Raw genomic sequence first — 17,395 nt, forward strand, 5'->3', positions numbered from 1 at the left:
GGTTTCCTTGTTTGATTTATAATTCCCAGTTGATATTTCTCTCAAGAATATAACTGAGCACTTTGTATTTCCAGAGAACAATAAATAATATCACCTAAATCAAAATACCCATAGAAAAATATGATTTCTGCCCTGCAGTTCTGTTATTGCAGTAATACAATTTTTGCATTAAACAAGGTATTACAGAACAAAACTGAGTCACAAAATATAAACAGGATGAGGACCAAAGTTCATTGTTAAAAAATTCTGAGTTATATTTAGAAAGACAGTTACTAAAATTATGTATCTAAACACAACTACCTTGAGTTAGACCAACATAAATATGTTTACCTCTATTGATAATGATCCTGATATAAAAGCCCCACTCTTTGTAAAAAAAAGAAAATCTAACGGTGAATTAGCTGTTTAAAAAAAAATCAAAAAGTCTGGTAAGGTAAATACTGAACTTGATTTCGGACAAGGTTTGCTACGAAATACAATCTGACATAACCAACAGCAGAAAATAAATAAAAAACTTGCAAATCATGTAAATTATATAAACATAACATTTACAGTATCATATGGAAGATATTAGCTTTTCAAGTTGAAAGAGTACAACTTTTTCATGACCTACAGAAGTTTGTGGTTACCTTTCTTAGCTAGAACTAACAAGACAGAATAAGCCAACATAAGTGAATAACAAAAACTGTAACAGATGAAGTAATGTGCACAATACATTTACTGAAACTGAAGTTTGCGGTGAATGGAATTTAATTTAAAATACCATTTGAAATGTATATACTAGTAGATGATGACTGACTGTATCGATATGCTTTAGCAGGGGATTTCATGTTAAAATTACACTCGAATAGTATATGCTAGTAGATCATGACTGATTATAACCGTTTGCATTTAGCCAGAATTTAATTAATGGTAAATAATGATAACATGATCTTCCATATTTATACGCCAAGTATTTGAGCAGAAGTCAACAACTTTGAATGATGACAAGCTTGTTGAAACTATATATAGTTTTGAACCATAGTTCTGAACACATGCGATGTAATCTCTTAAGAAAGGACACAATCCCATGAATGTATTTAATAACTTTATGAGATCACAATTTCAGGAAATTAAAGTCTGACTTTTAGTGATCCATTTCGAACATATTCAATGACAGCTATCAATATTCCAGATTTTATGAATCATTACAAACTTGAAACATTAAAACCTTCCCAGTTATCGCGTTCAAAAAATAATGCATTGAGAAATTGTTAGAGCTTGATCAAATTTTACTAAAAAGCCCAAATCTAAATGCAAAGAATGATTAAACTGTCGTTTACATATATGGATTCCCAATGAACAAGGGCTGAGACAAGCAATGTTTATGTCATTCTAAAAACTAAATACAGAATTACTATACAAGTGATTACAATAATAAACATGCCGCAAATCAAAAAAAATGTCATTTCATGAAGGAACTCCCATGCATTCAAGTGAACAATGCATTCAAGTGAACAATTTAGAAGGTCTTTATGCTCTCAACAAATAATGAAAGAGACGTTTCAATAGTATTGATAAATATTTTGCCAAAGTAAGTCCAGGTTCAAATTTAGCTCAATTGCATATTCATTTAATAGGACATTTGCATTTGTGACTGGTTATGTTGTTTATAGTGAGCTGTAGACTATCACAATAAATAAGTTAACTGTCATGCTATGATAGTAAACGATCTCTGATTGAAAGTCGTAACACATCATTTGTACCTGAGCAACTCACTGTGAACAAATAAATTACTTAAAGTCATTCAAATACAGCTTATCTATTGCTGAGAAAATATCCTGAATGATATCAGCCCAATAGGAAATGTGAACATCACTCAATATTTAAAACTTATAAATAGTGTTAAACATGTTTTTGTTGAGAACTTACTTAGTAGCGGAACAAATGAAGAATTTTACAGAAGAACATAGGTTTCTACAATATTTATGATTAGGCTCAAGAGAATGTATTATATTATCCAGTCAATATTGAAAAAAAAAATGTAAATGTTATAAAAAATAAAGATAAAGTAATTCAAAATGAGATTGTATTATATGTGCAGACAGCACATGTAAAAGCGAAAACACCCATAAAGCATGAGAAAAGGGCTTAATAATAACATCATGGAAACAGTGAAACTATCTTACATATTTGGGGGTGCTAAACATGATCCATAGATGTGGATTACTAGCGTGGAAAGAGGCCGGTATTGTAGTTGATGAAATTAAGAACTTAATGAAAAACCAATAATGTATGGAGTTGTTCATTTTGGGAGTGCTAATAACTTGTCTACTACCTAAGGAGTAAACCATTGCGGAACCAAGAGACTACATTGCAGCTCATACAGGAGCACCCGACAAAACCTTATCATTTGAAAACTTGTGAAGTTTCGTTCTGTGAATACGGTTGCCAAATATTAAGTAATGCATTAATGACATCTGTATATATGGGACGTGGTTAGAAGATGAATTCAATCGCTGTAATCAACAAATATAACACTTTATGTTTTTAGACGCAAATATTGTAGAGAGCACAATATACGATTTAACTCCCTAGAGAGGCAAAAGTGACTTACAAATAAGGCTGAGAAAAGACAAATGAGATGATCACAAAGATGCTTAACCATATTTTTCAAGTGCATTGCTCTAATCTCAAAGTTTCAGGAGGCTTATTTTTTAACCCTTAAATTTATACATTGTTAAATATCAACATTCTAGTTGTCCTGCTGGGGAAATAATTGTATAGTAGCAACACTTGGTATCCTTATCAAGTTATGCATTATACTCTGCCTGTGCCATTATCTACAGAAAGCCAGTATTCAAATGTTTAGCATTTAATTCGGAAATATCTTTTAGATGCTTCACAAACTGAATACTTAGATTTGTCACAACTAATCTTAGATTAGTTGTCTGATACAACTGTTGTACAATTAGAGTTTTGTTAACGTAGTCTACCATATTGATACAATTCTTGGTGCAATTTTTGAATTTGCAAACACTACTAAGCTTCACTTTACACAATCTTTATTATCATTATTATTATTATAAGTAGTAGTAGTAGTAGTAGTAGTTGTTGTAGTATTTAATTGTATCACTCCTGACTGAGCGAATGTACTTACCATGTGCATTTGTTGGATATGCCAACAATGCCGAACTAAACAATTCAGTTTGTATTTTACTAATGTGAACGATTTTAATTTCAAGGTCAGTCGCTATTCGAATAACTGTGCATTATGACTTAATCGATTAGCATTACATTATATTTTAATATAAGCCCAAAAATTCATACATGCCAAATCATCTGAACAATACTGAACCTTTAAATATATTGGTCATAAAATTGTTAGGTTTCGCTAAAACCAAACAATATTGACATTTAATCATTAATTAGCCATGTAATTCCTCCCTTGAACTGAGAAACCCTGATATTTTTTGCATGTGTAAGAATTAAATTGAAGTTGATGGACGACATCTGTAGGTCAACTGATTTATGTAGAAAGCTGGTACACAAGATCCAATGACATCGCCTTTGCAAGCGTCTTCAGCCCAAATTCTCCTTTCAAAATATTTATGCACCACATCTGATCACTAATATTCAGACTGAGTCTTATTTCTATTTAATGCAGGCTTTTTTCGTCTAAGATCCACTTAAAAAATCGGGCATGTCTCTCTTCATTCCCTTTTGAATATGGGCCACTTGAGAATGTTATTATTAATTTACTCACTAATCAAATTTTTCGAATGTGTCAGATCACTACTTAAGAACACTCTCGAAATAAACGGAATTACGAGTGACTTATGTGATGGAATTAATGGGTTGTACCATTTAATTTGAAATTGAATAACGTTTAAATCTAACATCTTGGGTATTTCAAAGAAAGTGTCATGTCAAAGAGCTTTTTAATAAATCATTTCCTTCCTGACAAATATGAGTTAATTGGAAGAATTAAATTTATGATAAACTGCGGCATTGGGGCATTAATAGCTGACTAATTACTATCTTATATATATGGTAGATGTAATTATTTACTTGCATATTTCAGAAATGAAAAAGAAAGAATCATTCATTTCAATAGTGACTTAACTGGAAGTCCCTATTGTTATACTACTGCAAGATGATATAGGTATACATTTTCGAGTTACCTCGCTTAGACTGAGAACTTATTAACATTTCTTAAGGGAGCTTATGCACATACAGCAGGGAAATACTGTTACGAGTCTATGCTCTTATAATAAATAATAGAAAAGAGTGAAAAGCAACAAGCTTTGTAAAATCCAACAAAGACTTTATATCTTTAGAATAATAAGTGAAAATGAAAAAAAAAATAACTGAGGTACTGCAAATTAAAATATATAATCATAAAATTACAGACACAAGTCCTAATAGTTTAAAGTTCTCAATGAACTTTAGAGAAATCAAAATTAAATCCAGTGCTGAAGTGTTGATGTGCCTGTAATGACCTGTATAATCAGCCAACAGTCTTTTGTTGAAACACATACTTATTTTAATTCAGGTTTTACTTCACTATAAATCCCAGTGACTGTCTCTGTACACGAATACTATTTTGTATAAGCACTCCGTATTTCCAGAAAAAAATATTCACTGAGTTAAATCAATGGAAGAAAGAAGAAATAAATTCAAGCTCAAATGAGCACTAAATACAACAATGACCCATATTGGCTCTGCATGAGTGAATAATATTTCCAGTGACAAGATTGTATAGTCCTCTACTTGACAATTAGCATTTTCTAAACACACATGCACACAACAAACAAAACTAATGGAAAATAACCCTCTAGAAAGCTCTTAAAGTTTAAGAAATTAAATGTTTATTAGTATTATTATTATCAGAAAGTATGCTACTAAAATTATAATGCATCACCTAGACAAGTTAGATGCGCCGGATACAATTTCCGGGAACCCAAATAATAGACCCAGACTGAAAGAATAGACATATTTACTTCCATTAATAATGATCATGTTAATAAACCCATATACATGGGAATATTTAGTTATGTATTAGTTCTTTACAAGATAAAATAATAAAAGAAACAAAAATTCATGTTAAGTAAAAAATAAACTTGATTTTGGACAAGGTTAAGTCCAACATACAAAATTACATTACAATAGCATATGATGAAATTACAAGACATTTATATTTAAAAAATAACTTACTGACAAACAATGCAAATTAAATATACATAACAATATAGAATACAATTTATACTGTTATGTGATTATGAATATGAATTCTAGCAAAAATTCTAGATAAATGTCATACACTTTGCAAAAGCTTCATGTCATCACACAACTGGAATATAAGACTTTTGAGAGCTGTAACTATTTGGGAGATTACTTTTGATTCACCATAAAATTCATCATTTCTTTCTTTGGTGATGTCATTTTTATAAACCTGATAAATAAATAACAAACTCAACAATTCCTACGACTATTGCTGCCAGATCCCTCGTAAGTTTGCACTGGACGGAGCAGTGTCCACTCCACACACCCTCATTTGAAAACTAAAATTATGGCTAGAATATGCAAAATAGTGCAACCCTACTCATATTGCCCATCACCTTGTACAACAATCTTGGTTACTAATGATGATATGGAGATGGTAGGATGTTAACGATAAAGACAGCGATGGCAATGGTGATGATGATGATCATTAGTATTTCCTTTGATTAGCCAGTAATGTCCATCTTTTCTCAGTTATACATTTAAACAAAAAATTATGTATGGGAGAAAAAAATACAGGAAGAATACGGCCTTCATTAAGTTCTGGTCATAGTCATGCTCGGCAATTTAATTTTATATGTACTGTTTGCAAGACTGTTGGTCTAATAAACTCTTAGTAATGCTGTTTTCCATGACCCGATAGAGAGAGAGAGAGAGAGAGAGAAGAAGGAAGTTCAAGCTCTCTTGAAAGAGGTGTCACTTTGACGGCATATATATGGCTGCATCAGGGGAATATGGCGATGTGGAGGTATGGGAATCACTGTAACGATACAATTCTCTTTGAATGGACTTTTTTATTGAAATATTCAACATATAAAATTACATTCCAATATCAAACTACATAAACTTAAATTACGGGTATAAGAGATACATATAAAACTATGCTATTCCTTCACTTACCGACATCATACATTTGTATAATTTCTGCCTTTTAGAATATAATACAGAAAATTAAATATCAAATAAATTCCCGATAGCTAAAGAATCTAAAATTCAATATTTCAGACAAATAATGCAATCAATATAATGTATTGAATTTAATCTAAAATGTCATCATATTAAACTCTATTACTTAAGAATATTTTATATCTAAATTAACCATTACTGAGTATGAAGTTTGTAGAGAAAGTTATTTTTTTCCGTAATCAGTAATATTATTACAAGCAAATATAACTTCTTTAAACAATTAAACTTTCCAATGCATTATATTAAAGAATAATAAAGAACTTTTAACATAATCCAATGTTGCAACGTACCGATCTTAGATTAACATGTTAACACTAAAAATCCCTATACTATATAAAAAAAATTGTACACAGACGACAATCTTACCTGTAATGATACAAGCCTCTTTAAGATTCTGATGAGTGGACTAGTTCGCCACAAATCCTGATGCTTTTTATACACAGTTTCTCAGGACACAGCCAAATATGGTCATACACCTAGTTATTGCGTTTTGCCAGAATCTCAAAGTGAGGCTCCGTCGTTTATTACATACTATCGTCTGGGTCTATGTACGTCATTAGACAAACAATTCTGCCACGTCAGCTCATTTACCAATTTAGAGGAAATCTTTGGTATTTAGAACCTGTAGATATGCTATGCATCATTGCTGATTATAGGCTTTTATAATTTGGCTGCTCTTTGAGAATTAATGTTAATAAACATCCCATCACCTAATTCCTAGCCCTATCACCCAAATAATCCCTTTCTGGTATTAATTATGACTTAATCTAGGACAGCCATTATTTCAGTACATGCCATGCCCTAACTATTTGTGATTGAAATTTGATGAGTCAAAGTTGGCAGCTTTGTGGAACATTTTATCTGATTTCATGCCCTGATTCTAGTATTCATACTGTAATATTACCCAATGCATAGCCTGGTTGATTTGGTTTGGTGGGTTTGGTCAGCATGTGATACTTGGTAGAGAATATTGTTTGGTGAAGGAAGAACCTGGGAACAACCAACCACCAACCAATATGAAGCTGCTGGCAAGATTTCTCATATACCCACAGTGGCTGAGATGAGGCTCAAACCCATGTGGACAGAAGGAAAGAGATACAAATGTCAGGGATCTGTAAAAGCATGTGCCTCAGACGACTTTGCCACCCTGGTTCAAGTACATAAGTAATGGCCAAGAAAAATCGCACTGTGATGCATTGCAAACCACATTATAGTTTTGCAATATTAGTAGAATAGAAACAATATCCTATCCACTCACACTAAGTGGAATATATATATATATATATATATACACATACATACATACATTTCATAAGAGAATGTATAAATATTGTATTATTACAACATTACAAAATAGCTCTTTCATTTTTATTTGAAAGAAAAAATACAAAAATAAAATACAAAACCTTAAAATTTTCAGATGTAATACAACGGCAGCAATTATTATCCTGCAAAATGTTTCAATTTCTATTCACTAGGTAACACAGCTATGACTGAGTATGATAATAGTATTGAAGATCGACTGTTTAATATATTAACTGTACTGGATTTTGTATCATTCAGTAAATCATGTAGTTTTAATAAATGATTAAAAACTGTTTAATTGTTTAATAGTTCTTTGTATTATGATTGTATCTGTAACTAAGATAGAAAGAGTATGACAGGAGTATTTTTATCTGAAATATTACGTCCTTTATTTGGCTTTAAAGTTCAAATTAGTGCATGTCCTTCCTTGATATTAGACCATGCATGTCTTGCCTTGATGTCCTTCCTTGATACTGTACCATGCATGTCTTTCCTTGATGTCCTTCCTTGATATAGGACCATGCATGTCCTTCCTTGATGTCCTTACTTGATATTAGACCATGCATGTCTTTCCTTGATACTGGACCATGCATGTCTTTCCTTGATATCCTTCCTTGATATTGAACCATGCATGTCTTTCCTTGATGTCCTTCCTTGATATTAGACCATGCATGTCCTTCCTTGATGTCCTTCCTTGATATTGGACCATGCTTGTCTTTCCTTGATATCCTTCCTTGATATTGGACCATGCATGTCTTTCCTTGATGTCCTTCCTTGATATTGGACCATGCATGTCCTTCCTTGATGTCCTTCCTTGATATTGAACCATGCATGTCCTTCCTTGATGTCCTTCCTTGATATTAGACCATGCATGTCCTTCCTTGATATTGGACCATTCATATCTTTCCTTGATGTCCTTCCTTGATATTGGACCAAGAATGTCCTTCCTTGATGTCCTTCCTTGATATTGGACCATGCATGTCTTTCCTTGATGTCCATCCTTGATATTAGACCAAGAATGTCCTTCCTTGATGTCCTTCCTTGATATTGGACAATGCTTGTCTTTCCTTGATATCCTTCCTTGATATTGGAGCATGCATTTTACCAACTTATTTGTACCTCAATGGTGTTTTATCTCACCGCAGTGGAAAATGGATACAACTACAGATATATTCACAGAGCCATTCCTCAAAAACTATATTGAGGCAAATAACTGCTGCTAAAAGTAGATGTCTTCCTCAAAAAGGAAAGAAAAAATGATCTTGGATTTTTATAGAATGCAAACATAGAAACTATTTTAGATTACCATTCATGGTTACCGTGTGTAAAAACATTTGACGCTTAATATAAAATTTGTAGACATAATTCTGTACATAAATATTAAATTGGTACAAATAAAATAAAAACTACTATATTTATAAATAAATCCTTAAACAGCATGCCTCTATTGTTATGTATATCTTATATACCTAACTCCTGTCCATTTCTTTTTTAAGTTGTATTTTAAATAATGTGAACAGTATGTTTACATAGCTCAATTTTGTCCATGAGTGTAAGTTGTAAATATAATGTTTACATAGCATTTACATTTGGAACATTCTAGGCTCGATCTTGTTTACAATTAAACTGGAATGTTTCACTTTATTTTGTGTCCTAGGTCAAGTGTGTATAAATAGGAAGCTGATAGAAACATAATTAAATTCCCGTTTAGATCAGACTCTTAGAATATGTTTGTGACTAGAGTTTATAGTTGTGCTTTTGGAATAAAAAATAATTGGAGTGAAGTTATTTATTTATTTAATTTATTCACTGGATTACTAAAGTGCTCATTGACTTTTGGATTAAAGCATTACTTTAGATTTTTTATAGCTCAAAGACATTTTTGACTGGAAACTATTCGAATTTATTCAGAGCATTCTATAATTTGACTTTTTATATCTCAAAGACATTTTGGACTGGAAACTATTGGAATTCATTTAGAGCATTCTATAATTTGGACTTTTATAGCTCAAAGACATTTTGGACTGGAAACTACTGGAGTTCATTCAGAGCATTCTATAATTTGGACTTGTTATAGCTCAAAGACATTTTGGACTGGAAACTATTGGAATTCTTTCAAAGCATTCTATAATTTGGAAACTATTGGAATTCATTCAGAGCATTCTATAATTTGGGCTTGTGTCAGGACATTTAGGATTAATAGGAAATTTAGTTCATAAAACTATTTTAAATTTTCATTTTACGGAAATAAATAACATACTGACTTTTAATTATATTGTTGGTTTCACTTCCTTTCTGGTTTTAGTTATTATGTCAATGACCTGGTTATCATAACAGTGATCTGTTTATTATACCAGTGATCTGATTATTATGCCAGTGATCTGGTTAATATTAGGCCAATGATCTTGTTTTTTACGAATGTATTGATATGTCAGAACTATACTCAATAAATATAAGTAATCTTAATGGTACTATTTGTGAAAGAGATTTTAAAATATTTGCCTTCTGCAATAATCCATGTGAGAAAAGGTTTAACAATATATGAGCAACGTGGCAAAAACACAAAATTTAAAAGATCTCAAATATTGCAATAGCATTGTCAATGAAAACCCATTATGTTCTTATTTCAACATTATCTGTATACAGTAACAACTACATATCTTGATACAAATATATATTCCAATGATGCTAATGAGGCTATAAACTTGAAACAATAGCTTCTGAAGCTCTCCGTTGAATTTTAATGGTACTAATTAGTTGTGTCATTTCTTTGTATCCAAGTATTTTCATATTTTTCATCAGAATCTGTAAGTAACCAGAAAAAGTATATTAATAAATGACTACAAATATCTTTGTATGCATCTGAATAAATAATTTATAAAAAGATTTTAAAAATTATATGAAACAAAAATCTCAGTCATAGTCTCCACAAGCTAGGAACTAGTTCTGAAAAGAAAAAAAAACACTGTTGTCTTCTGCTGCCTCTGACAGAGTTGTTATAAAATAAAAAAGCAGATATATAACAAAAAGAAATTGAATCATAAAGCATCTTAAGGTCTCTCTAACTCTGATAACACACCATATACAATATTTGGAGAAAGACAGACAGACACATGCACATAAAGTTTAATTGGTTGGTATTCTGCTGGAAACTACACACATGTTGAATTTTATCCTACCTGCAACTCAGCAAATTTTTAGGTAAGCATCATTAAATGTAGGTAAAAGTATATAATTCTTCAAACTTTGTCAAACACTTCCAACCAGCCCCAGTTGAATCAAACATACCCAACCAGCCCCAGTTGAATCGAATACTTCCAACCAGCCCTAGTTGAACCAAACACTACCAGCCAGTTCATTCAACTTCCAACCAGCCCCAGTTGAATCAAACATTTCCAACCAGCCCCAGCTGAATCAAACACTTCCAACCAGCCCCAGTTGAATCAAATACTTCCAACCAGACCCAGTTGTATCAAACACTTCCAACCAGGCTCAGTTGAATCAGGCACTTCCATCCAGCCCCAGTTGAATCAAACACTTCCAATCAGTCCCAGTTGAATAAAACACTTATAACCAGCCCCAGTTGAATCAAACACTTCCAACCAGTCCCAGTTGAATAAAATACTTATAACCAGCCCCAGTTGAATCAAAAACTTCCAACCAGCCCCAATTCAATCAAACACTTCCAAACAGCCCCAGCTCAATCAAACACTTCCAACCAGCCAACAAAATAACTCTTTTCAGAATCTGAACTGAAGAAATTTAAAAGTTATCTGTATACAAGATATTAATTTCTTATTTACGTTAACTGGGCACCCTTCTATCCTCATTAACATAATCATAAAAATTTAGTGCATGTTTACAAAATAAACGCACACGGCTCAAGACGCACATGATGATAAACATGTAACATGTAATAAGTATAAACTGGGTTTTTTTCTTGATTATTTGCATTTGTTTTAAGAGCAGTATATATAGCTAGATTCTACTTCATTACTGGCATCTTTTCTAAGAGCAGTATATATAGCTAGATTTTACTTGATTATTGGCATCTTTTCTAAAAGCAGTATACGTAGCTAGATTAGACTTGATTATTGGCATCTTTTCTAAGAGCAGTATATATAGCTAGATTTTACTTGATTATTGGCATCTTTTCTAAAAGCAGTATCTATAGCTAGATTCTACTTGATTACTGGCATCTTTTTCTAAGAGCAGTATCTATAGCTAGATTCTACTTGATTACTGGCATCTTTTTCTAAGAGCAGTATCTATAGCTAGATTCTACTTGATTACTGGCATCTTTTCTAAGAGCAGTATATATAGCTAGATTTTACTTGATTATTGGCATCTTTTCTAAAAGCAGTATCTATAGCTAGATTCTACTTGATAACTGGAATCTTTTTCTAAGAGCAGTATATATAGCTAGATTCTACTTGATCACTGGCATCTTTTCTAAAAGCAGTATCTATAGCTAGATTCTACTTGATTACTGGCATCTTTTTCTAAGAGCAGTATATATAGCTAGATTCTACTTGATTACTGGCATCTTTTCTAAAAGGAGTATATATAGCTAGATTTTACTTGATTATTGGCATCTTTTCTAAAAGCAGTATCTATAGCTAGATTCTACTTGATTACTGGCATCTTTTTCTAAGAGCAGTATATATAGCTAGATTTTACTTGATTATTGGCATCTTTTCTAAAAGCTGTATCTATAGCTAGATTCTACTTGATTACTGGCATCTTTTTCTAAGAGCAGTATATATAGCTAGATTTTACTTGATTATTGGCATCTTTTCTAAAAGCAGTATATGTAGCTAGATTCTACTTGATTACTGGCATCTTTTCTAAGAGCAGTATATATAGCTAGATTTTACTTGATTATTGACATCTTTTCTAAAAGCAGTATACGTACCTAGATTAGACTTGATTATTGGCATCTTTTCTAAAAGCAGTATATATAGCTAGATTCTACTTGATTATTGGCATCTTTTTCTAAGAGCAGTATATATAGCTAGATTCTACTTGATTATTGGCATCTTTTCTAAGAGCAGCATATATAACTAGATTCTACTTGATAACTGGCATCTTTTCTAAGAGCAGCATATATAACTAGATTCTACTTGATTACTGGCATCTTTTCTAAGAGCAATATATATAGCTAGATTCTACTTGATTACTGGCATCTTTTCTAAGAGCAGTATATATAGCTAGATTCTACTTGATTACTGGCATCTTTTCTACGAGCAGTATACATAGCTAGATTCTACTTGATTACTGGCATCTTTTCTAAGAGCAGTATACATAGCTAGATTCTACTTGATTACTGGCATCTTTTCTAAGAGCAGTATATATAGCTAGATTCTACTTGATTACTGGCATCTTTTTCTAAGAGCAGTATATATAGCTAGATTCTACTTGATTACTGGCATCTTTTCTAAGAGCAGTATATATAGCTAGATTTTACTTGATTATTGGCATCTTTTCTAAAAGCAGTATCTATAGCTAGATTCTACTTGATTACTGGCATCTTTTTCTAAGAGCAGTATATATAGCTAGATTTTACTTGATTATTGGCATCTTTTCTAAAAGCAGTATCTATAGCTAGATTCTACTTGATTACTGGCATCTTTTTCTAAGAGCAGTATCTATAGCTAGATTCTACTTGATTACTGGCATCTTTTCTAAGAGCAGTATATATAGCTAGATTTTACTTGATTATTGGCATCTTTTCTAAAAGCAGTATCTATAGCTAGATTCTACTTGATTACTGGCATCTTTTTCTAAGAGCAGTATATATAGCTAGATTTTACTTGATTATTGGCATCTTTTCTAAAAGCAGTATCTATAGCTAGATTCTACTTGATTACTGGCATCTTTTTCTAAGAGCAGTATATATAGCTAGATTCTACTTGATTACTGGCATCTTTTCTAAGAGCAGTATATATAGCTAGATTTTACTTGATTATTGGCATCTTTTCTAAAAGCAGTATCTATAGCTAGATTCTACTTGATTACTGGCATCTTTTTCTAAGAGCAGTATATATAGCTAGATTTTACTTGATTATTGGCATCTTTTCTAAAAGCAGTATCTATAGCTAGATTCTACTTGATTACTGGCATCTTTTTCTAAGAGCAGTATATATAGCTAGATTCTACCTGATTACTGGCATCTTTTCTAAAAGGAGTATATATAGCTAGATTTTTCTTGATTATTGGCATCTTTTCTAAAAGCAGTATCTATAGCTAGATTCTACTTGATTACTGGCATCTTTTTCTAAGAGCAGTATATATAGCTAGATTTTACTTGATTATTGGCATCTTTTCTAAAAGCAGTATCTATAGCTAGATTCTACTTGATTACTGGCATCTTTTTCTAAGAGCAGTATATATAGCTAGATTCTACTTGATTACTGGCATCTTTTCTAAAAGGAGTATATATAGCTAGATTTTACTTGATTATTGGCATCTTTTCTAAAAGCAGTATCTATAGCTAGATTCTACTTGATTACTGGCATCTTTTTCTAAGAGCAGTATATATAGCTAGATTTTACTTGATTATTGGCATCTTTTCTAAAAGCAGTATCTATAGCTAGATTCTACTTGATTACTGGCATCTTTTTCTAAGAGCAGTATATATAGCTAGATTCTACTTGATTACTGGCATCTTTTCTAAGAGCAGTATATATAGCTAGATTTTACTTGATTATTGGCATCTTTTCTAAAAGCAGTATACGTAGCTAGATTAGACTTGATTATTGGCATCTTTTCTAAAAGCAGTATCTATAGCTAGATTCTACTTGATTATTGGCATCTTTTTCTAAGAGCAGTATATATAGCTAGATTCTACTTGATTATTGGCATCTTTTCTAAGAGCAGCATATATAACTAGATTCTACTTGATTACTGGCATCTTTTCTAAGAGCAGCATATATAACTAGATTCTACTTGATTACTGGCATCTTTTCTAAGAGCAATATATATAGCTAGATTCTACTTGATTACTGGCATCTTTTCTAAGAGCAGTATATATAGCTAGATTCTACTTGATTACTGGCATCTTTTCTAAGAGCAGTATACATAGCTAGATTCTACTTGATTACTGGCATCTTTTCTAAGAGCAGTATATATAGCTAGATTCTACTTGATTACTGGCATCTTTTTCTAAGAGCAGTATATATAGCTAGATTCTACTTGATTACTGGCATCTTTTCTAAGAGCAGTATATATAGCTAGATTTTACTTGATTATTGGCATCTTTTCTAAAAGCAGTATCTATAGCTAGATTCTACTTGATTACTGGCATCTTTTTCTAAGAGCAGTATCTATAGCTAGATTCTACTTGATTACTGGCATCTTTTTCTAAGAGCAGTATCTATAGCTAGATTCTACTTGATTACTGGCATCTTTTCTAAGAGCAGTATATATAGCTAGATTTTACTTGATTATTGGCATCTTTTCTAAAAGCAGTATCTATAGCTAGATTCTACTTGATAACTGGAATCTTTTTCTAAGAGCAGTATATATAGCTAGATTCTACTTGATTACTGGCATCTTTTCTAAAAGCAGTATCTATAGCTAGATTCTACTTGATTACTGGCATCTTTTTCTAAGAGCAGTATATATAGCTAGATTCTACTTGATTACTGGCATCTTTTCTAAAAGGAGTATATATAGCTAGATTTTACTTGATTATTGGCATCTTTTCTAAAAGCAGTATCTATAGCTAGATTCTACTTGATTACTGGCATCTTTTTCTAAGAGCAGTATATATAGCTAGATTTTACTTGATTATTGGCATCTTTTCTAAAAGCTGTATCTATAGCTAGATTCTACTTGATTACTGGCATCTTTTTCTAAGAGCAGTATATATAGCTAGATTTTACTTGATTATTGGCATCTTTTCTAAAAGCAGTATATGTAGCTAGATTCTACTTGATTACTGGCATCTTTTCTAAGAGCAGTATATATAGCTAGATTTTACTTGATTATTGACATCTTTTCTAAAAGCAGTATACGTAGCTAGATTAGACTTGATTATTGGCATCTTTTCTAAAAGCAGTATATATAGCTAGATTCTACTTGATTATTGGCATCTTTTTCTAAGAGCAGTATATATAGCTACATTCTACTTGATTATTGGCATCTTTTCTAAGAGCAGCATATATAACTAGATTCTACTTGATTACTGGCATCTTTTCTAAGAGCAGCATATATAACTAGATTCTACTTGATTACTGGCATCTTTTCTAAGAGCAATATATATAGCTAGATTCTACTTGATTACTGGCATCTTTTCTAAGAGCAGTATATATAGCTAGATTCTACTTGATTACTGGCATCTTTTCTAAGAGCAGTATACATAGCTAGATTCTACTTGATTACTGGCATCTTTTCTAAGAGCAGTATACATAGCTAGATTCTACTTGATTACTGGCATCTTTTCTAAGAGCAGTATATATAGCTAGATTCTACTTGATTACTGGCATCTTTTTCTAAGAGCAGTATATATAGCTAGATTCTACTTGATTACTGGCATCTTTTCTAAGAGCAGTATATATAGCTAGATTTTACTTGATTATTGGCATCTTTTCTAAAAGCAGTATCTATAGCTAGATTCTACTTGATTACTGGCATCTTTTTCTAAGAGCAGTATATATAGCTAGATTTTACTTGATTATTGGCATCTTTTCTAAAAGCAGTATCTATAGCTAGATTCTACTTGATTACTGGCATCTTTTTCTAAGAGCAGTATCTATAGCTAGATTCTACTTGATTACTGGCATCTTTTCTAAGAGCAGTATATATAGCTAGATTTTACTTGATTATTGGCATCTTTTCTAAAAGCAGTATCTATAGCTAGATTCTACTTGATTACTGGCATCTTTTTCTAAGAGCAGTATATATAGCTAGATTTTACTTGATTATTGGCATCTTTTCTAAAAGCAGTATCTATAGCTAGATTCTACTTGATTACTGGCATCTTTTTCTAAGAGCAGTATATATAGCTAGATTTTACTTGATTATTGGCATCTTTTCTAAAAGCAGTATCTATAGCTAGATTCTACTTGATTACTGGCATCTTTTTCTAAGAGCAGTATCTATAGCTAGATTCTACTTGATTACTGGCATCTTTTCTAAGAGCAGTATATATAGCTAGATTTTACTTGATTATTGGCATCTTTTCTAAAAGCAGTATCTATAGCTAGATTCTACTTGATTACTGGCATCTTTTTCTAAGAGCAGTATATATAGCTAGATTTTACTTGATTATTGGCATCTTTTCTAAAAGCAGTATCTATAGCTAGATTCTACTTGATTACTGGCATCTTTTTCTAAGAGCAGTATATATAGCTAGATTTTACTTGATTATTGGCATCTTTTCTAAAAGCAGTATCTATAGCTAGATTCTACTTGATTACTGGCATCTTTTTCTAAGAGCAGTATATATAGCTAGATTCTACTTGATTACTGGCATCTTTTCTAAGAGCAGTATATATAGCTAGATTTTACTTGATTATTGGCATCTTTTCTAAAAGCAGTATACGTAGCTAGATTAGACTTGATTATTGGCATCTTTTCTAAAAGCAGTATCTATAGCTAGATTCTACTTGATTATTGGCATCTTTTTCTAAGAGCAGTATATATAGCTAGATTCTACTTGATTATTGGCATCTTTTCTAAGAGCAGCATATATAACTAGATTCTACTTGATTACTGGCATCTTTTCTAAGAGCAGCATATATAACTAGATTCTACTTGATTACTGGCATCTTTTCTAAGAGCAATATATATAGCTAGATTCTACTTGATTACTGGCATCTTTTCTAAGAGCAGTATATATAGCTAGATTCTACTTGAT

At 31.7% G+C, this 17,395-nt stretch overlaps 1 protein-coding gene across 1 annotated transcript in view; it reads right to left on the bottom strand.

Moving 5' to 3' along the window:
• Positions 1-7,584: 7,584 nt before the first annotated feature.
• Positions 7,585-17,395, bottom strand: part of LOC149782395 (uncharacterized) — a 75,345-nt gene continuing 65,534 nt past the window's right edge. The window contains exon 9 of the mRNA XM_089933783.1: positions 7,585-10,338. Coding sequence (XP_089789909.1) covers positions 10,283-10,338 — 56 coding nt within the window. The 3' untranslated portion in view covers positions 7,585-10,282. The remainder of the gene's footprint in view (positions 10,339-17,395) is intronic.

Source organism: Sinohyriopsis cumingii, chromosome 15, assembly GCF_028554795.1.
Source record: "Sinohyriopsis cumingii isolate HCF-2022 chromosome 15, ASM2855479v2, whole genome shotgun sequence".
Lineage (NCBI taxonomy): Eukaryota > Metazoa > Mollusca > Bivalvia > Unionida > Unionidae > Sinohyriopsis > Sinohyriopsis cumingii.